Source organism: Falco rusticolus, chromosome 4 (assembly GCF_015220075.1).
Source record: "Falco rusticolus isolate bFalRus1 chromosome 4, bFalRus1.pri, whole genome shotgun sequence".
Lineage (NCBI taxonomy): Eukaryota > Metazoa > Chordata > Aves > Falconiformes > Falconidae > Falco > Falco rusticolus.
In genome coordinates, this window is record NC_051190.1 from 12,515,299 (window position 1) to 12,538,282 (window position 22,984).

Consider the following 22,984-nt stretch of genomic DNA (forward strand, 5'->3'; position numbering starts at 1 on the left):
TTATGCATATTCATGGAACTGAATGAAGACACATTTAACATATATAAACAATATGAAGCATTGTTAGTGACTTGCAGTAAGCACTGGTAGTCACTAATAATGACTGCTGCTGTTTGGAAGGATGGATTCACATTCAAAAGCAGATTCAGCATAAGAAGAGGTGTCCTTCAACCACTTCTATATGCACACTAAAATGGCACAATGCAGAAAGATGTCAAGTGAGGATTGGGAAGCAGAGGGAGACTCACTGAATGATGCTACAAGTCATACCTAAGGCGAGCAATGCAATGGTCCAGGTTGTTAGAGATTTCCATCAGCCATCCCTGCTTGTAACGTTTCAAAAGTGCTGCTTCATCAACCTAAGAAAAATAGCACACATCTTAAAACTTCTGTTTCCCCTATGCAGTCACTTTTACCTTTAGTTTTTTCAATTAGCCTGCAAGAAAGAGTAGCAAATAGGTAAAGGGAATAGCCCTGCCTTGGTCTTAAGAACATAGAGTAATTGTTCAAATACTTATTTTTCACCTCCGATTTTTTTACACTTTGTTCTTTTTTACTCCAGGCTCAAAGCAGGAAAAAAAGACTTTCTGATACGTCACTTCTCAAAATATTTTACAAACCAAATATTATCATTAAAATTGTACAAGAGGTAAGAATAATTAACATTAGCAGAAAAATATTATTGTTTCTTTTCATGATTATATTGAAAAAAACAAAAGCCAAAATGTTTCCAATTTATTCTTCAAATTTAGCTATTTTCTGTGGAAAAAAAATTCTTTAATTAAGGAAATATTTTCTTTGATCAGCTCAGAGACAGACATCTCTGCAAGTTCCTTCAGGATGAAGCAACATTTTGCTGAATAAAATCCTCACTCTTGTTCTTCAACTACTGGTTGAAAATCTCAACCAAATATGGAAAAGAAGAGGAAAGCATTTTCTTGTCCCAGCTGGCTAATGCCTCTAAAAAATGGAATGGATCAAAACAAAACTATGCCTTTAATTCCCTCTTGTTTGAACTTTGAAGCTCCAAACAAGCTCAGTCCCAAATCTGCACCCTCTTCTGGGCTCAGCTTCTGTGTGTGTCAGTGTGTATATGCATAAAAGACAGCTGGATAAAAATATAAATGGATAGACAAACGGTGGAGACTTTGGCACAGGTTCCATATTAATGGTTCATTGTACAAACTTGCAAATCATTAATACTTTTATAATGAGCTATCAGTGGCATAAAGCAAGTGGCAAAATTAATTCAAGCCAATTTACTGTGGTAGTAGCGGATTTAAACACCCACAGTGGTGTGTGTGCATAAGAACACATCATGCATCTTGTAGTATTTCATTAAAGCATTTTTACTTCTTTATAATCCACCCCTGTCATTTTAATTCTATAATTTCTCATTAACAAAGTATTTATATGTAAATTAAATAAATTCTGTATTCAGGAGTCACTTGAACACCAGGAAACCTTTCTTTCCTAATTATTCTTAGCATGAGAAACCTTCCATCATTTCCCACATCAGTAATAAAGCTATCCTTCCAAAACCCCAGATTATGATAATATCAGTGTCACTGCCAATGGAATTATTCAATAAAGTCAGGTGCCATGGGGAACAGCTTCTTTGGGAGTTATTTAAATCAGCACAGGCAGAAAGATATTAAATGGTCTGTATGAATTACAGGAATTGGATTCATTTAAATCTCAGCATAACACAGATCAGATCTATTTAGATTTGTTTCCACATCCTACGTATTTTACTTCAGCCCTCTCTGACAGTCTTAGTATTGCAGGCTTGTTAGCATACTCAAGAAAACTAGCTTCTTTGAACCACACTTTCAAAGATATGCTTGCTTTTGATCAACACCTCAGTAGTTTAAAAAATTGCACAGATGATGAGCTAATGTCACCTCCAGAGTAACCCTAGAGAGCTTAGCGCAGCTCAGAAGAGAGTCTAGCCCTCCACACAATTATTTCATAAAATCACAATCTGCTTCATGTCAAACAGAAGAGGTAAAATACTTGCACCATTAATCCCTTCTGTCTAAGCTTCGGAAGCCCTGGCTGACAAAATGACATCTCTTGCACAATTCATCAATTTGCATATTTGTCATTTGATGATATGTCATCAATTTGACATAAAAATGTCATTTGCATAAATAGTTCCTTAAATAAATAATATGTACATATATATAGCTATCCACATGTGCTCCTGAGACTCATTTCCGACAAGGATCATCTCACAGGAGATAAAAACCAGGCGATATTCAGTCTCCTGAATAAAATCATCTGCAGCCGTAGAGATGAAAAGGACAAAGGACTGCTGCGAATAGCATTCACTGGAATCTTTCCTTTGTATTTTAGCATTTGAAAGATCATGATGACAGAGTAGAAGTCTGAAAAAAAATAATTTATTCACTAATAACTTATTCAATAATAAATTGAATAAATATACTTCATCTGCAGGGAGTGCCTGATGAGATCTCAGATACATGTAAAAGTCATGTGTTAATAAAACCACTTTTGCACCATCTTTGTGAAACAGTTGAAATGCTAACCTTCCACAAATAAGGCCTGAGCTAGCCAGAGCAGGTCAGATTTACTGTGTGCCATGTGGGCAGTTTGACCCATTATGTTTTGAATTTTAATTATAATTACCATTGGTCAGATTGCAATATTCTTACGCTTTTCATTACAGCTAGTGACATGCCCACAGCAGAGGTTTGCCAGCTCATTCTCTCTATAAATGACTTTGGCTGAGAAAGCGAAAGCCCCGCTCCAGTCAGCTCTGACTGGAGTTGAGTTCTCAAAAGCCTCTCTTCCTCTGGAGCAGTAACAAGAGCTCATCACCTGCAGACAGTCAAAAGAGCACAATGCATTTTTGTCAGCCCTGTATCTGCTCCACCAAGAATGTTTCCCCAGTGTATTGAGTTCAAAGGTAGTCATGAGGAAAGCAATGCATGGAAATGTTTATTGTTTCTCAACAGCCAATATCATTAAAGATATTCCCTACCATTTTCACAGAATTGCAGGGCAATATCTTCTGTTAAAAACTGTTGCAGTGTTTCTGCAGTCCATCTTTCTGTCTGATTTGTTAGAACAGAACATATGACCAGCATAATAGCTGAAAAATGCAGGTATTAGGAGAACCTAATGTTACTTTTTTATACAAAAATGTATTTCACTGAAAACTTAGAAACATATGCACTTACCAAAATTATGATGTTAGTGTTCTGCATTATATATTATAGCTAAGGATATCTGTAGATCCACTTGATCCTATCATACACTATTGCGATTGCTTGGACATTAACAGTCTTTGATTAACAGATCATTAGATTCTCTTTGTTTATGGGATGAAATAGCTGGGCTATTTTAACATATTTGGAACAAAGAAACATTACGTCAGGCTGAAAGACTCTCTATAAAGAATATATGCTGCGGGTGAGCTTCAGGGTAAAGGGAAAACGGTAGTACAGAACTTCCCCCATCAGCATTCTCCCTTAGCAGAATTTACCTTCACTGTCTACAAACTGGGATTCTCATGTTTCTAATTAGCCTCACTGTCTTCATACTGAAGCCAACTTTAAAATTCCCAGTTTTACAAAATCCCATTGACTTAAAGAATCACAACACCAAGCAATTGTGTTAGTCCCAACCTTGATGAGTGAATCATACGAACATTTTTAGCGAGTACTTTCCATTACACCTGATAAGGGTACCTGAGGAAGTAGATTCATTACAATGTAACTAACAGCTTTTTAACACACTTTTTTTGGCAAAAGAGATGCAGTTCCCATAGGAATTGGCTGTGGAAGTTACACCCTTTCACACATGAAACGAGGGTAGCTCAAGCACTGAGAATGGCTCACCTGACAGCATCATTCTGCATTTTTTTGTGAGGCAGTCCTAACAAGTTACAGTCCATAGAGTCCCTTAGAGTCCTTAGAGTCCAACCCAGTGAAAACTGCTCAGCAATGGAAAGGACAGACAGACCTTAGAAAAGGGCATCTTTTTCTGAGTTTGCCTTGTCAGGGTTACTTGAGGAACATGTCAGATCAGGCGAACAAGAACAAGGGTTCTGAGTCAGCACATGAAGAATACAAGAAGGATTGCTCTCACCTCTGCGATGATCCCCACACACCCAGCAATGACTGCAGCCTTTGCTTGAGCCCCACTCATCCCTCCAAGACCAGAAGTAACAAACACCTTTCCAGACAGGTCTTCTGCCTTCAGGTAGCGACGGCCTGCGTTAACCACTGTGAGCTGTACACAACACAATATAGCAGTTATCAGGAGCTATTTTTCCTGGAGTTTCTGAAACGTAAAGATCTTCTGTCCCTTTTGCAAACAGAGTTCAAAACTTGGGGGTCATTGGGACCATGAAACTGTTTTAATCTTTTAAGAAGGAAACTTATTACAAAGTGATGCTATGAAACCATCTGTCCCAATTATGTTTATTTCTTTCCTACGACACAGAACAATCAGTGGTTCCCAACATACTGCTCTTGGGGTAGAGAGACTTATTCAGGATGGTTGCAAAAGACAACTATGGAAAACAGCTAAGAAAATATTTTTATCTAACATTTGGTCAATTCATACTTCACTTATTGTAGCTGGATATGAGCTCAGACTGAGACCTTGATATCAGATTCCTTTAGGTCTGTGTTCTGGATAAGATGCCATGGACTATCTGAGTGGAAGGACGCTAATTTTTTAAGAAGCAGGCAACAAGAATTTCTTTGGTATCCAGAATATCCTCTCACAGCAATCCAATCCACCCCAGGCACCAGCAGGAGATATCCTGCTCTAAAAAGTATCAACAAGTAGACCTTTGCCCAGTTTCTTACCACAGTCCCATGGACTATTCCTTGAGGCCCAATGTAGCAGTAGCTCCCTGCAGTCATCTGACCATACCTAGCAACAGCAATGAACACAACGATACCACGTTACTCAGACTGGAACGAATTCTGTATGTGTCTACATGTTTCCAGTACAACAACAACAAAAAAAAAGTATCTGTGCTTTGATTTGTTGTTAAAGATCTGCTATTATCTAATTTACAACTTAATAGGGTTTATTCATTAGCAAGGCACCAACATGTTTTCAGAGGACCATTTAGCTCATTAAATTGAGTTTAAAAATACATGGGTCAAAAAACTGAGTGTAAACTTGTCTTGGCATTTAGCATAGTGACTAGGACACAAGGACACTTTTTCACCTTGTTGGCACCTTTATGCCATTGGTTTTCAGTGGCACTCTTGCTTTAAATCACAGCTGCCTTTGAAGTTTTTAGCCCAAAATGGTTGTCAGCACTCCTATGAAATTCTCAGTAAAGTGGCAATGGATATTCTCTATTCATGCTCCTTCATTTCTTCCAGCTTCCTTATCTGTCCACACCCAACCCTCCAGTGGTTTTAACTTAGTCTTTCCATAGTACACAACAGAATAACAATCCTGTGCTTATCAACTAAATCAGCAGTAAAAAAGCAGGTTAAAATCGTTAAAAAACCCAGTGATAACTCTCTACTTTAGAGCTTTCTCTTGGTGTGAAGGAATGTTTCATAACTATTTTCTGTAGATTGCAAAACCACCACTGCAAAGTGGAACTAGCCAGCGCTATAAGTAGGTTATGATTAAGGCTTCAGGCTGTAATTCAGCCAAGCCCCACACATAAACCTAATATTAATTCCTAGCAGACCTCAATTACATCCTTATATGTGTGGCTGAACATAACTCAAACTCCTAAATAATTCCACTTAAGTGTGCATAATGCTTTGCAGCACCAGGACTTTATGCAGCACAGTTGAAACCCATTTGCATTAGGTATTTTAACCAACCACTGCTTGATGTCTGAATTACATTTTAGGTAAGTATTTGATAAATTTTATTAGTGAGATATCTTCTTACATTGTTACTCCCAAAGCAAACATCTTCTCATATTCATCTCTGGTGGAATAGTTGGGAATAACCTAAGAAAACAATCAAAGGAAAACCCACATAAGCAAATCAGAGATTTAAGCAGCTCTTTTTAATAGCCTACATTTCTCTAACTATGGTCACACACATAGAAAACCAGTGAAAAACAAGAGGAGTAGTTCAGGTGTTTTATTCCATGCATTCTAGTATTAGAAAAAAAAAAAAGTCTGTTCTTTCTGGCGGTGTGACTGCCATGCAAGTTTTAAGGAAAACAGTTCTCTAACCACAGAAGTAGCCTGCAGGGAGGTAGATATTGAATGGCTCAAAAGACTGGCAACGAATCAGTGTGTTCACTTGTCCAGCTTGCCTTCCAAGCAAAGCAGTCCAGATATCTGACCATCTGATTAATAATCATCTGTTTGCCTAATCGAGGGCTTTTAAATCTTCCAGACTGAGCCTAGCTGAACTGTTTTGGTCAAGAACACATACAGCGCAGGCTCAGTCAGAGCAGAAGTCATCTCATCAGGAGGGGACTGTGCCCTCCACCACTGCAGAACAGCACACTTGAAGTGAGAGCATCTGTACCGGAATAAATGCTGCAGAATTTTGGATCCCAGATTCTCCTGTGTGCTGTTGTAAGTTCAGGTAGTATAAATAAAATTTTAATTCAGCAAAACACTTGAAAACTAAACAGAAGAGGAGGAAAAAGAGGAAACAAGATGCTGATACCTACCATGCCATTAGTAATGATTAATCGAGGAGCATCCCAATGGCTGGGAAAGAGTCCCAGAGGATGTCCACTGTACATTACTAGTGTTTGCTCTTCAGTCATCTCTGACAAATAGTGCATTACCAACCAGAACTGAAAGGAAAAGCACAGAAACTGAGGGAATCTTTACATCTATATTTATGTTTCTTTGTGAAGCTGCTAAACTGAGTGTGAAGGCAGCTATGGAGATAATGAGGTGTATTCACATATGGAATAACAGCCAGAGCTCTCAACACATTCTTGCTTTTAATAAAGTCTGTTAAGAGATATCACTCAGCAGGAAACATAAATCACCAACTAGCAAAAGTCTGAATAAATTCCAGAATAATTTCTCCAGTACAAACCCCAGAAATCCTTCATTTTTAAAGCCATTCTAATTTTATCTTGAGGTCAGCCATTTGGATCTGGCACTTTTCTGGCAATCTTTCAAAAGGCAAGCTGCAAAATTTCCCTATAAAAGTGATTAAAATACCCATGCATAGTATTGATCCTAACCTGAAATGGGTAATTGAGCATCTTCTAGTGCTCATCATCTTTTCAACAAATGGATATTACAATGTGCACTTAAAAATGAAATAATTTTTGTTCTCAAAGAAAAAAAGTCCGCTTTCATTATACACAGTGAAAGAAGTCCTTGAGGCACCCAAGAGTATGCAAATAAATACATCTCAGCTTTGTGTGCATAATTCAGTAGTTACTCTTGATGTATGCCAAAAAATAGGCTTTGCTCATCTAAGCATAGATTTGACTCACGTCCATCATTGTGGATCACAAAGACCATTATATTCCACGGGACTTTTAGTATGTGACAGCTAGGCCTGAGGAGAGCTCTCCCATGCAATACTAGAATTCAGCAATAGCTTGAAGCTACAGGTTCTGTAGGGACACAAAGTTTTGAGAAAAAAATGGCACCACCGATCAAAGAGACAGCAGTATCAGTGACAAGTAAACAAAACCAGTTGTCACAGGCACTTCACCTCTGTGGTTGTGTCTTCGATCTCAATTAAAAATAGTACAGATTTGAAGCCAGCCATTTCTAACCCAGCTGATTTCCCAAGCTGCAAGTTAAGTTGAACAGCAAAGAGTTACTGGAGTTACTACCTTGCTTTTTACATTTTGGTTTTGTTTCATAAAAAAATCTTGAACAATCAAATTCTGGTCCTAGGACAGAACAGGTAACTAGCTGAACTCTCAACTCTTTAGTAGGCCAGGAAAAACATTGTTATAAAACTGGAAGCTGTAAGATAGATCTTTTTGCATTGAAAGGCACAACTAGTAAGAAGGAAGCAAAGGCCTTTCCTAGCTTAAGGAACAGTTCTGTTGTCTGCAGGCTTGTAAAGTTAGCTCTGGACATGGTTTGTTCTTTTAAAATCATTCAGAAGAAAGCACAGGTCTGTAGGGATGATATAAACCAAACTGAACCTTTTCACTAGGAATTTTGCAATGATAGATTTCCAAAAAAGCATGTTGTTTTCAAGCCACAAAGAGAACAAAATGTTCTGTCATAACTGAAACATTCATGTGATTGCTACCCTAAGTAAGCAAAAACAAAAAGGTTTTGTTTGTTCTGCTGTGAAACAACTGCAGGTCATAGCTCTGGCTTGGATAAGAGCAAGAGAAAAGAAAATAATTTTTTACTTTGGCAGCCCTTCTACTTCACCTTGCAGCCCAGCACCTGCCTAAGGGATGTCAGTCCAGTCAAGGCTGCTATATATTTCACATCAGAAATGCTGTAAAACTCATGTAAGTTAACAGGTATTAGTTAACTGGCATTTACTAATCAATACACAGAATAAAGAAATGGTGTGCATTGCCATGGTGCCTTTCTTTTAAAAGCAGTCAGAACAGTTTTACCTCAAAAGCTGCCTAAGACTTCCATTTAACTCCCATTTACCAGATTAGAAAATGAAAGCATGAGTTTTCTTTTAGCCACAAATGAAAAATCACAAACTGGGAGGAAAACCCAGGTCACTCAGTCCCATGTTACAGTGAGGAATCCATTCCTGTCCCTTAACTAGGAACTATATTTGCACATTAGTTTTGCTGTTTTTTTTTTTTTTTTAACAAGCAAGCCAGATTCAGATAAAACTAAAAGTTGTATACATTATCGTTTATGATAGAAGTTGGCTCCTTAAGCCAGCTTTTGCTTATGTAAGCTGCAGAATCAGAAACCAACATCTTCCCAGCCCTTTGGGAGTGATGCTGCCCTTCAGGGTGATGTAGCTTTTTACCTGTCATTTCTGCTCTGCACTGCAAAACTCAATACCACATCTCCACCTGTCCCCGCTCTGTGGCCTTGGGGCGTACCAGAGGCTGCAGGGATGATGTGGTTTTGGCATTTCAGAATAACCACCTTTATCCCTATCCATAGTTGCTCAGGATGGTTGTTCACTAAATGTTCCTCCTTCCACTACACACCTGTAAGAGCATTCAGACCCCAGAGAATATTTTTTTCTTGAGAGAATAAATTGAGCTCATACAAAACGTGTCACACATGTTGCTGATGCCAAAGGTCTCCTGAAAATGTTTCCTACGTGCTTTTCGCAGTACTTGGATTAAAGTAAGTGTATGTATTGCCATTTTTGGCTAAAGAAGAACAGAGATTATACAACTACACCTTAAACACCCCAGCTTCAATTTTAGACAGGCTTTTACCCACCTGCCATTTTTTTCAGAAGATCAGGGATAACATTGCTAGGCAACACAATAAAGTGCACTATGATCTGGCCAGCTAGCATGTAAATATTTACAGCTAATCTGATTTGCTTAGAAAAGGACTCGGGATTGCACTTTCTTAAATCAAAACCTTTTTTTTAGTCCACTAATTGTTTTGGAAAATGTTGCAAAAGTACCAGAAACAAGCAAGCAAAAGATAGACTTTTTTTGTTTCCTAGAATTCATTTTTACTCTAAAATTATCTGTGTAAAACAGACACATTCAAATGCATCAGAGAAAGACCAAGAACTGGCCTTTACACCATCAAACACAGTTTGGTATGTTTGTGGTATTATGTTTAGTATTTCTGTTGGGCTGCCTGTGCTCTCCTTACTAAATAAAGCTCTCCCATCTATGTCGTTCGTAACTGAGCATTCCTATATCCAGACAGGATGTTTTGGAGTATTTTGAGACAACGACTGCCAAGAATTATCACAAACTGCCTAAGCAGAATGTGCATGGGGGAGGGTAAAACTGGTTTCATGAAACAAGTTGCAAAAGCAGCAATGGCCTACCTGCGCCCAGTTGCTGAAGACCTGCCCATTTCCTCCGTAAGTGACAAGCTCCTGAGGAAACTGAAAAGAGAATTTAACCATAAGGCAAGCAATTTTCTGAAACATTTCATGCTATCTCCAAGCAATTTTTGTAATCTCAGTAATAAATCTCTTCTAAAGCATATAGCATCAACACTCTTTAGATTATTGAAATCAGAAAATACCATCCTAAAAGTGATAATTCAAGAATAAATTAAAAACCTTTTTCAAAATGAGGTGTTTGTAATTGTTATAATGGTATTTTGGATGCAGAATACTACAAAGTGATTGCTTAATTGCAGTTTCTGTATCAGACAGACATCCAATAAACTCCCTTAAAGAGCGACTGAGTGAGCTTATAGTTTGGTTGCCACTAGCCTTTAGCACTGGAAGAGTCTATGACCAGCAGGGCATAGCTGCATGGCCTCTCCCCTGCCATTTGCAAAAAGATACATTACACTGGGTAGTGCTTGTAAGGACAGACTCTGGTCCTGTAATCCTCTGGTCAATCGGTCCTCGAGGGACAAGCTTTCAAAGATACAGGAAGCATCAGCAATAATTTTTCAGCGTGAGTTGCAGGAGCAACGTACTAGGAGCTGAACTCTACCTGTCTCGCAGACAGCGACCAAGCTCCTGTATGCAGTGGGAACTGGAATGAGCCTTGCTAGTGTTGCTGGAGGCCTCAGAGGTCTGCATTAGGACCGGGACCCACTGTGCAGAATTCAGAACTGCACAGCAGGAAACTAAAGAACTTAATACAAAAGATGCCAAACCTTAGGAATCAAAATATAACCAAAAAGAAAAGCACAGAATCACATTCAGTCCCTTGCAGGCTTCGTCTCGGAGAAATGGATGTTCTAGGACATCACCCATAAGGAGGCTGCCTTGGCTCTTCAGACATTGGCCTGCTTGGCTAACACACACAGCAGCCAGCTCTACACATACAGGGGCTGGCAGGTACCCTGGGGCACAGGACCAGCAAAAGGCTTATCAACAACTAAAATTCTATTCAGTCCATGGAAGGAGGATCATCTGCACAAGGATTAATTTCCCCTATATGCCTCAATTCTTCAATTTTTATGTGAGCGCACGTACAGGAAGCAACATGCAGATTTGCTGCTGCCCTGTGAATCCAGGTTCCTTATTTTCACCGTACCTTACCTGAGCCACCGAGGGATCCAGATTATTCATGATCATCAACATAATGGCAGCAGCTGATTTGGTCTTGCAAGGGTATTCTGCTATGGGGTACGCTCTGAAACAGTAGTCACAAAAAATTAGAAGAGATACTCCGAATCACAGGGCAACCACAACAACATACCCCACAGAAATACCCCCATATGCCAACACATTCGTTTGGGTTGCAAGCTCTTATTCAGGAGGGAAGGGGAAATAAAGAAAAAAGGAGAAAAGTGCAGATCTGAAATTACATAAATAACTTCCCCAAAAAATCAGGTTTTAACTGTTATCAAAACTAAGCAAGGGGAAAAAACTATATTCAGCTTATTTGCTTACTTGTTAACCCCAATCAATTATAAATATGGTGGCCAAGAGCTCTCATTGCTTTTTAACTTCACTATTTTGGGAATCCTGGAACTGGCCTCTGTGACACGGTTGCCAGGCTAAGCAGCCAAGTCTTGCAGTGCCAAGGAAAACAGCATCAGTGGAAGTTGCCTTCAGGCCCATCAGCCCTTGTTATTTAAGATCCTACTAAGAAAAAACATCCAGCTTGAATTTCAGACCCAAAGAAGCTCTCAAAAACTGAACTAGTTTGGAGAATATGGGCCTTTTTACTGAATAAGATGCATTCCATCCACAAAGCTGAGAGGTAAGGTACACTCACAAAGGTATTCTGAGTCAGGTTTCCTAGCACTAACATGCTTCAGTGCTAACTGCCACAATCATCTCACATACCTTCTCCACCATCTGTTTGTCCTATCAAATTGCTCTAAAATTTCTGGTCTTAGATTTATACTGCAGCTCTGCAGGCAGGAACAGTTCCTTTGCTGTGTTTCCACAGGTCTTAATACAATTGTGCCGAGGTCTCCAAGGTATGATACCAAAAGGAAGTGCAACCATTGATCACGAGTTTTGCTCTTTGCCTTTCTGCAAGTAACAACTCCATTACAGATGCTGGAAACTCCTGAAGGTAGATAGGATCATTTGACATGGTTTCTAAATGATCTTCCTTTTATTGAACCATAGACATTCAATGGCTGGACTCTTGCTTTGTAGAGGGAAGACAGTTACACTGAAAAGGTTAGGCTAAAGAGTGCCAACTAAAAAAAAAAAAATTGGACATCCGCTGACCAGTTCATGAGCCAAGATCTGGAATGTATATTCTACACACTTAGCAAATGGGCTCCTCCCATAATCATATGCATGTTATCCTAGCTTTTTACATCAGGATATTAAAATAAATGCCTTGTAGTCATTGCCAAATGAGGAGGGAAAGCATTTGAGTTTTTCCACAATACTTTATTAGTGTTTTCTGCTTTTTTAAGCTTGATGTGATAAAATAATAGGACTTCTGTGGAATTATACCAATTCATCAAGAGGTGATATTTCCACGTAATATTGCTCAGAACATAAGAAGCCCAGAGTTCAAATATCAGCTGAGTATGCTGGTACAGGAACATGGCTGTTAAATGGAACAGAACCAAGTTGGACTGTGCTCCCTGGGACACGCAGAACAAAACTCAAATACTACCAGACTACAGAGAACAAAAGGCACTTTCTTAATCTGAAACTGTAAGAATCTGTTGAGTGATGAGTGAAACGGTCACAAAGAAAAAAATATTCGAAGCTATCAAAGAGTCACTGATGCCAGTGATGGAAACAAGCTGGTGGACTGTCTCATGCAAGCCCACTTGGATGGTGCCCACATCTGTAGTTCAGGACTAGGGTTCTCTGAAGTCCAGCTCTGCAATATCTTTCAGACAGCCTTCCAGGTGTCCTTCCCTTAGCTGGATTTTGCAAGAGCTGACCCCAAACTAGTACGAACAGCACAGAAATATGGATATCTGTGGAAATCAGAGTGCTTTCTCATTGCTTGTTTTTTTCAGATTTCTGTATAGACATTAACCAGGCCCCTGCTGGATGCAAAAAGGAATCAATCAGCCTAAAGAAAGCAGCTAGCCCCTGGCAGCCCTCTCTAAAACTGTTCTGCTCCACAAATATTAGCCCCATCAGCCCTAGAATGAAGTGATGCTCCAAGATCAACAGGCACAGCGTATTACAAACCAGGGTCAGATATAGGTTCCAATGCTGGAAATACATACCATCTTTCTTTTAAGCCCAGAAGGCCTTCTCTGCGAGACTGGGAAACAACCAGCCACTCACAGCAGTTCTCAAGCCATCCACTCATCTAATCTTACCTCTTGGTTCAGTTGAGACTTGACACGCAGCAGCTCTGGACTATTGCAAGTTTTTTGCCCAGGTTGCAATCAGAGGTCTCTGAGTAATGACTGGCCTCTAGAAACTAAGACTTGCCATGGGGCAGAGCATTTGGGATCTCTGTGTATGGTAAAGCTGGCATTATCAAGCACACAACTTTACACAGTCCTTTTCCTGTGTTGAGTGGTGCTGAGCTTTCCAGCAGTGAGACTGTCCTGGCCCTGCCACAGCCTATCCAGAAGGGTGCACACCATCTGTCCTAATCCCATGGGACTGTCACGAGGACAGAAAACAGGATGAAAGCTGAGAATGAAGGGTCACTGTTATGCACCTTTATCGAAGCGTATACCAAAACATTCAGTATCCCTCGCTGGAAATGAAACCACTGCTACCTAGTGATACGCAGAACATCCAATTTATTCAGCTGATGCACTTCATTAGTATGTTATGACATGACTTCTACAAGAGGTAAATTAGGACACAGCAATGCCATTATGTAAAGGTCAGTTCCACAGGTGAAAGCTGGTAAGGAAATGGCAGCCAAATACAACGTGAACCATCTAGTCCTTACCTCATCTCAATATCTGGAAAGAATCTGTACATATAGATATGGCCGTATAGCCTGAGTTCTTCACCAAATTCTGGTGCCAGCTTCTTCTGTATTTCAGGTGGGAAATAACGCAAGGCATTGCGCAAAGCCAGCTGCCAAAAAAACCCAAGAGAGACAAACTGAGGTAAAAGAGAAATGGAGGTGAGTGGTCCTGAACTTTAATCAGACTGAGCTGGAAGGTTGCCTAAGCTATCACAAGGGTGGTATAATTCAAAAGGCCAAGCTCACACCAGGGGAGCTCCATTCCTGCTTTCCTACTCAAGTATTTCTACCTGCATCTTTCCTTGTAGATTCAATTGCTGTACACATGTAACCCTCCCTGCCCCACCCCTCTGAATCTGCATGGAGAGACCATAGAGATTTGTTAAATAGTGCTCAATCCTATCAATATCAGACATGGACAAATTCCCTCTGACAGTGCTAGGGGGCACTGAACTACCAAGGAAAACATTGTTCAGAAATCCTTAGACTGAGACCCTGAACTCCTAGAGACACTGAAGACCATACTGTACTTCCCATTCAAAAAAGGGATCTTAGCCCTGAGTTCTGTGACATACTCCCAGATGAAGATGTTCTTGCGCTAAGTTTTATTAAAGATTCACTACATTTAGCATCTTAATGTTTTGCAGAGGGTGGTGGTTTACATTATTTTATTGATGCTACTTCCAAATTAGCTGAAGTGATTACTAGGCACCAAATTAAATTCTGCAGACGATGCTAAGTGGCTTATACTCCCTATTGCCTTCAAAGACATCACCCATGGTTTGCAAAGTACAGTATGTCCTTTTAGATGAAAGAAACCATAAATAAATCATTATCTTTAGTAACAGTCTGTTAAGTCATGTCTCTGTATTACATGTTCCGTTTCATTAAAACCATAATGAGAATAGAGAACTTGTAATCTTTAAAACGACAATTTCATACAAAGATGCTAAAAGATCTTGTCAGTTCCCTGACAAATGGTGACACTATCCAAACTACTTTTAGTTGAAGGGATTCACAAATCATATTGAACTTCACATCTTCATTACACTGATTTTTAATGGCTGTGGAAAGGATAAAAAGGGATCAAGCTTGTTTCCAAATCTGATCACAGTCTACAAAACAACCAGGAAAGCCCAGTTTTGGAGAGGGTTGGGTATAGCAAGAATTCCCCATGTTTGTGACGCTTGCCATTGGCACTTCAAAGAGTTATGGAAGCAGGTATTTTCTGGAGGAAGGGAAGGGCTGGGCTGTAGTACAGACATCTAGAACAAAGACAGGTAGATCCATCCAGTCTAGGTATCATCACCATCCATCCCAGTAAGAAGTCCTGAAAAGTTCTATAAAGCCCTCAGCTCGGTAATAAACATCCTCATTCAACACAACTATGGTCTGGCTCTTATGGATAGAGCTCTCCAGTCCCTTCATTTGAGCACGCTGGCCTTGCATACCTTAAACCACACAGAGAACAACATCTCTAAATCTAAAAACACCCCATATCAGGAGACATTTTTGTTGGCACACTTGCTACTGAACAGGCATATGGGTCAGACCCTTTCAGATCAGTGAAGCTATACTGATTTACACCAGCTGTGGATCAGACCAGTAAAATGCTACAAATCAGATTTGCCATTCCACACAGAGAATGACAAGGGGGGAAAACCTATTTACCAGACGGGAAAACGCAAATTCCATCTTCAAACACCATCTTATTCTTCTCCAATTAGATAAACAATCATTTTTCAAGTGATCATTATTAATAAATACAAAAATCCCAGCTATATCCACACCATGACAAAATATGTGGGGATTTTCAAAGTCAATCTCAGAGGCAAGCAGCTATCACAGTGGATTCTAGATATTAAGGAATTTCTAAAGTAAGAATAAAATCACCTACACCCCTAACAACAACAAAATTGAGAGGAAAACATTGCCACATTTGGCATTTTGGCTGCCTGTAAGAACTACCGAGAACTATCAAGGATGAGTGTTTTGCTTCCAATTTGGCAAGGCTCACTCATTCTTTGATCAATGTATTATTTATATTATAATGAAACTGATGGGCAAATATTTCTCTTAGCTCTAAAAATACAAGCAAGCAAAATCTGTTTGGATTTTCAAATAAATTCACTTAAACTGAGCCTCTATCCTATTAATGTTACACATTAGCAGAAGCCTGAATTTTGATGATGCAAACATTAATGAAACATGAACTTGGATATTACACGAAGGGTGGGAAGGACGCCTTGGATGCACAGACAATAGAGATCTTATAAAAGAGGACTAAGACTGTGGCTTGTTTAGCTTAACTGAACAAAGGTGACATTTGATTGCTGTCTCACTGCAGGATAAATGTCAAAGCAGGAAGGAGCTTCAAGGAAATGCTGAAAGAGGAATAACTAGCTGTGAATTAGCCATAAAAAAATGTAGTCTTGAAATTAGAAAAGTTTAAATATAAGAGATTCTGAAACAGTCTCTCAATAGGAGAGCTGAGGTGCTTAAAATTGCTTAGATGGAGCCTGACTGCTTTATGAAAGGGCAATTGCCATTTACATCAGGAAGAATTTTGCATATTTATTATTGAGTCATAAACTGAATAACCTAGAGAAAAGGACTCAAGAAGCAAATTCAAATAGGCTGATCATCATGCATCTGTGGAAAGGCAATACAAGGTCATTATTCCTTACATTTCATTAAAGCACCATATAAAACATTACTATAACCTTTAAGTAGGATGGATTTACCTATAACTGACACATTGCATTCTGAATATTAGACATTGTGCATTTGATATTTAGGTGTTCTTCCTGTTGGTAACTTCTACTGACAGAAGCTTAAGCTGCACATGCTCAGCACCTCTGAAAAAACAGATCCAGAAGTCATTGGTATCTTAGAGAAATAATCGATTGCATTTAGAAGCTTGAGCCTGAATAGGCTGCTTTAAAAAACCCACTCTGAATTTGCTGGGTTACTGGTTCAGTTCAGCTCAGTGCAATGCAAGCATAGGATACAAAGTCTTCCTCTTAGATATGCCAATTGGATCTAACGTTTGATTCTTGTGTTTAAGCTCAAGACACCCTAATAGTGACTGGTTTTTTAATTCACTGGCATTTATACAGTAAAACATGATCCTGCTGTTATTCAATCAAGATTCAGACCTTTCAATGTCCGAAGAACGTAGTTAAAAGAACCCATGAAATCCTCCTCCAATTGATTAGCAGTAAATATTTTTGTTGGGAGGTTCTCTTGAGAAATCAAGTATACTAGCCTCTTTGTTAATTGGTGTTTGTTGAAGAGCCAGCGCCTCTTCAGAAGGTATATCATTCATTTCCATTTTCTAATAAGATCAGAACTTCCAGTTTAAGGATCTTGAGACGCTCAAACACTCAGATTTGCAATCTCCCTGTTTACTGAGGTAAGGGAGGAGTGAGGAAAGGAAGCTACTCCTTAACTCTACAAGAGTTTCTTTCTTAGTTCTGCCCCTTTTCCAGTGGAGCCATTGCTGCCTCCCACCTGTCATCTTCCACCAGATGATATCCAGGCCCAGAATTTTTGGTGGCACTATTCTCTAAACAGCAACATTTTCCTTTCATGTATTAGTCTTCCTAATAGGTCCCAGTTTAGATCAGCTCAGTCGGGAAGTAAACACGGTGATTTCTGACTGGCTATTCCTATAAATGCCCTACAGGCTATGAAAGATTAACCAAGTTCTTTATCATCCAGATGTTCCAAAATGTGAGGCAAGACATTGGCCTTCCCAATCCACATAATACCTTTTAGAAGGGGCCTCATTTATGGATGTGTAAAGCAACCATTAAGGTCAAGTGCTCCTCTGCTTCTCTAGAAAGTTGAAGAACTTCAGGTGCTACACGACTTCACAGGCTCTGGTTTTCAGCTCTCTGTACTAAAATGTCATGAAGCAGCAAGGCCACATGCTCCCTAAGGGACAGGGAGCCAAACAGAGCAATAGAGCCAACAGGACAGGCACCTCACCAGCCAGGGTCCAGCCTCATAGCACCACAGGGAGGTGAGCAGGGCAGCCCAGGGATTGCAGCCAGGTTCCACCAGGAGTCCAGGTCATCAGGCAGGATTGTGGTGATGTGCACATCTGGGGCCCAGCTAAGGATGTAGCTCAGGGTCAGGTCTGGAGATGGCTACCATAGAAAGACAGGGCCCAGAGATCACAAGGAAGATCCACAGTAGCAAGCCAGCCTACAGGTCGGAGACAAGATCAGTGAAGGCCACAGCTGGGCATAGGGACAGCCTCTGACAGGACAAGAGACAGACACATCTCCAACATAACTGAAACTGAAATCCTAGGCCTAAGCTTAAATGGAGCTCCTAAGCCTATGGGCAGAGGGCATGGGTGGAGACCTTAGGTGAAGCTCATCAAGGTCATCAAGGCCCATTACTGACCTCAGAGCCCTATGACAGAAACACAACTTTTTGCAGTTGATACTGCAATCAGGTGACAGATGATCATGCTGGGGTAGCAGGAAGACTGTAACATGACTTGGCTCTAAGATACATAAGGGAATCGCTGCCTGGATGAAGGCATACCATTTTCTTCTGATTCTGAGCAACACTGAGAAGTGCACAGTCCTCCCAAGGTGCTCCAGCTTTACCTGAATGTCAATCAGGATTAAGCATGCAGCATCCTTGTTCTGCAAGGGACACACCACCATACCATAAGATTTTAAGGGTAGTTTCTCTGTAGTATTTTTACATTAAGATACAGATGCTCAGAAATGGAAAACTAGGTTTTCCCGAGCGGTGGAGGGAAGAGAGAGAATGTGGCTGCTTCAGGCCTCAGGCAAAGAATGCCAAAGGAAGAGAACTCAGGAAACATTTAAACAGAATCAGTTCTGAGAAATGGCTTGATTTATCCAAGAGGATTAAAGTTGGTACAACCGGAGAGTTATATATCTCTCTGGCAAGTCCCCAAACACACAGAACTTTGTAAATCTCCCTTAAAGGATTTCTATCAGAACCAGAAAAGGAGGCCCAAGAAAACAAAACACTGGCAGTGCTAAGTATTATTGTAGAAAGGGCTAAAACTGGTATGAAGGCATATGAAGAGAGGTACAAATCCTGAGGAAATCAGCAGAGCATTATTAACTTCACTTCTGTCAAAGCTTCCCCTGAGTGCTTCAATTAGAAAATGAACACAGTGTCATATATAAAGACAAGTCTCACAATATGCTCCGCATTACACACTATCAACAAAATCTGGAAGCCTGTCTTGAGACTTAAAAAACAACTTCTAGACAGACAACTTTTCTGTCTACATGCTTTTCTAAGCATGGAACACCTCTTAAAAAAAAGTTATTTGACCTTTCAGATATAAAATAAATACCAGCTGAGCCTCTAACTCTGTTAAGAGTTTAAGGTGGAGGATTAAGGGTGAAATAAATCAGAAAGGCAGCTTTTAAACCTTTAAAAGTCTAATAAAAAAACCAACAAACTAGCATGACTTCTTATTGCATGTGGTAGGTAAGAAGGAGGGATGAATGGCAGTAGACTGGGGCCACAAACTCAGTCTACTGCCATCTTAGAATCATAGGACACCTTCCACTAGACCAGGTTGCTGAAAGCCCCATCTAGCCCGGCCTTGAACCCTTCCAGGGACGGTGCATCCACAGCTGCTCCAGGCAACCTGTTCTAGTGTCTCACCACCCTCACTGTAAATAATGTCTTTCTAATATCTAATCTCAATCTACCCTCTTTTAATTTAAAACCATTGCCCTTTGTCCTGTCACTACATGCCCTTGTAAAAAGTCTCTCTCCAGCTTTCTTGTAGGCTTCTTCAGGTACTGGAAGGTTGCTCTCTGGTCTTGCTGGAGCCTCCTCTTCTCCAAACTGAACAACCCCAACTCTCTCACCCTGGCTTCATAGGAGAGGTGCTCCAGCCCTCTGATCATCTTTGTGGCCTCCTCTGGACTCACTCCAACAGGTCCATGTCCTGCTTATGCTGCGGGTCCCAGAGGTGAACACAGTACTCTAGGTGGGCTCATGAGGGCAGAGGGGGAGAATCACCTCTCTCAACCTGCTGATCACGCTGCTTTTCATGCAGCCCAGGATACAGTTGGCATTCTGGGCTGCAAGTACACATTGCTGGCTCATGTTGAACTTCTTGTCCACCAACGCCCCCAAGGCCTTCTCAGGGCTGCTCTCAATCAATTCTCTGCTCAGCCTGTGTTTGTGCTTGGGATTGCCCTGACCCATGTGCAGGACCTTGCACTTGGCCTTGTTGAACTTCATGAGGTTCACTTGAGTCTACCTCTGAAGCCTGTCCAGGTCCCTCTGGATGGCATCCCTTCCCTCCAGTGTGTTGACCACACCACACAGCTTGGTGTTGTTGGCAAACTTGCTGAGGGTGCACTTGATCCCACTGTCCATGTTGCAGACAAAGATGTTGAACAGTGCCGGTCCCAGTACAGACCCCTGAGGAATACCACTCATCACTGGTCTCCACTTGGACATTGAGCTGTTGACTACAATTCTTTAAGTGTGACCATCCAGCCAATTCTTTATCTGCTGAGTGGTCCACCCATCAAATCCATGTCTCTCCAGTTTAGAGACAAGGATGCTGTGCAGGACAGCGTCAAAAGCTTTGCAAGTCCAGGTAGATGACGGCAGTTCTTCTTCCCTGATCTATCAACACCGTAACTCTGTCATAGAAAGCCACCACATTTGTCAGGCATGACTTGTCCTTAGTGAATCCGTGCTGGCTGTCACCAACCACCTTATTTTCCATGTGCCTTAGCATAGTTTCCAGGAGGATCTGCTCCATGACCTTGCCAGGCACCAAGGTAAGACTGACTGGCCTTCAGTTTCCCAGGTCTTCCTTACTTCCCTTTTTAAAAATGGAGGTTATGTTTCCCCTTTTCCAGTCCATGGGACCTTCACCAAACTGCCACAACTTCTCAAATATGATGGATAGTGGCTTAGCCATTTCATCTGCCAGTTCCCTTTAGACTTACAGATGCATCTCATAAGGTCCCAAGGACTTGTACACCTTCAGGTTCCTTAGATGGCCTCAAACCTGATCTTCTCCTACAACGGGTAGTTCTCCATTCTCCCAGTCCCTGTCTTTGCCTTCTGTGACTTAGGTGGTGTGGCTTGACCACTTGCCACAGTATCTTGCCGTACACCCTCCTTGCTGTCCTAAGGATCTTGAACTCCAAGATCACTCCTGCAACACTTACAGGAGGCAGCAAACTATTCCAGTTTCTATATAGGGAGTGAGGACTGTCATTACCTTTCTTTCCCCAGGTAAAGGGTAAGGTTTGGCATCCTTTTAGGAGATACCATCTCCTCTCCTGCAACATGGACTCCTTCATGCTTTAGCAGACTTCTCCTGGGGAAAAGGGATTTAGCAAAGGCAAGGAATAAAAAAGGGAGATGATTGGCAATGTTCTGACATGCAGTAAAGCTCACTCCCTACTGCTTTATCTTCACAGCCATCACCACAGACCTCTTCTGCATGCTTAGCCACACTTCCATATGTCTGAGCTGTCCCAGGCACAGACAGGATGCCTCAGCCACGAATGCTCCTGACATTGAAGTAAACCCTCATTAGACATATCACAGCTGTTCCTCTTTCTACCCTTTGACTAGGCTCTCCTCTGCTTGTGGAAGTGGACTTTGAAAGAATTTGGCTGCTGATGCCAGGGGGAAACTCCCACGAAGGCAAGGAGGTTGCATGCAACTTGTTAGTGGGGAAGGAACTTGTGTGTTCTGACTACAATGTCACATTTTAAGTGATGTTACATGTGATGAAGCACAGACTTTCAAACTAAGGAACCCACCTTATCCTCTCCCACACAAATTCCTAAGGATCTCCACCCACTGAGCATTACGTTCTGCTGCTTTTTAAAAATTTCTAACATGAAATAATGCAATGATTACTTTAGTGTGTACGTAGACTATTCAAACAAAGAGACAAAAAGAATTACACAACTAAGACAAATAATTAATTCCATTTCCTACAAACTTGCCTAAATTCCAGGATGTTCAGACTATTGGTTAAAATAAATTGTCTTTGGATCTTTTATGCAAATATACAGATGTGTAGCTTGTACCATGATGCTGATTCATCACATTTGATGTTTATTATATTTGAGGGGTTATCTTTCACTCCCATACATATGCAGTGGTTTTGCAACAGCATTCATAATTTCACCTCCAAGGAACAATGCTGGATTGACAGCATTGAAGTCTAATGCATCTTCTTTAGCCATTTAAAGTCGTGGAAGCTGTTGTGCAGCAAATCTCCCTCATATCAACCTGCGTACCTCTGGGGGAGGAAGAAAGCAAGCACCAAGAATTTCCAGTACTTTGTCCCATTACCCACTGAAATTATAGCACCATGGAAACAATTTGCCACAAAGTTAGGTGCACATTCAGAAAAGCATTTGAGGCAATCAGGTCTGCTGCCCCAAGTTGCATTTAGCTGTAAAAGAAGTGAGGCCCTGTGAAACCCCATGTTACCTTTTTCTCCTGAGCAGTGAGATTAGGTGTTCTCACGGGTGCATGGGGTATTCCTTTCCTCTGACCTTTGTTTTCAGGCAAAGGGTAGAGAGGAAGGCCACGACAAATTTCCTTCAGGCTGGTCATAGCTGCTGGGGAAATAGGAGGAGGATGAAAGGCACGGCAAACTGAAGAAGTACAAGGAACAGGAAACAAAGGGTGCAGGCAAGCAAGATGCTAGCAATTCAGATGTACCACCACTCCGGGGTGATCTCGAAAAGCACAGACTGTCCTCTGACTTTTGCAAACAGCCTTGTCAAGCAGAGAGGCCAGGCAGCACAGGTGACACACCTCCCCGCTCTGTGCCATGCCATTGGCTCTTCCCTCCACCCCCAAAATGAATGATTCACAATTTTGCTGTTTATTCTCTGGGTGCTTTGTCAGCTGGTGCTGTGCTAAGCCACTAGAGCAAGCCCAGTCACTTTCCAAATCATCTGATTCCCCCAATGTTCTAGTGAGGGTCATGGTCTGGATGTCTGAGACCTCAAAGATTGTGCATTTACATTTCTATAGTTTACGATCTAACTACAGCTA

The 22,984-nt window shown here is 40.9% G+C and overlaps 1 protein-coding gene across 1 annotated transcript in view; it reads right to left on the reverse strand.

Annotated features, from left to right (window-relative positions):
• The window catches only part of UROC1 (urocanate hydratase 1), a 45,129-nt gene extending 22,418 nt beyond the window's left edge, over positions 1-22,711 (reverse strand). The window contains exons 1-9 of the mRNA XM_037386867.1: positions 22,412-22,711; positions 13,898-14,028; positions 11,092-11,185; positions 9,913-9,972; positions 6,647-6,775; positions 5,905-5,966; positions 4,845-4,911; positions 4,117-4,260; positions 271-359 (exon numbers count right to left, since the gene is read on the reverse strand). Coding sequence (XP_037242764.1) covers positions 271-359; positions 4,117-4,260; positions 4,845-4,911; positions 5,905-5,966; positions 6,647-6,775; positions 9,913-9,972; positions 11,092-11,185; positions 13,898-14,028; positions 22,412-22,537 — 902 coding nt within the window. The 5' untranslated portion in view covers positions 22,538-22,711. The remainder of the gene's footprint in view (positions 1-270; positions 360-4,116; positions 4,261-4,844; positions 4,912-5,904; positions 5,967-6,646; positions 6,776-9,912; positions 9,973-11,091; positions 11,186-13,897; positions 14,029-22,411) is intronic.
• Positions 22,712-22,984: the final 273 nt, after the last annotated feature.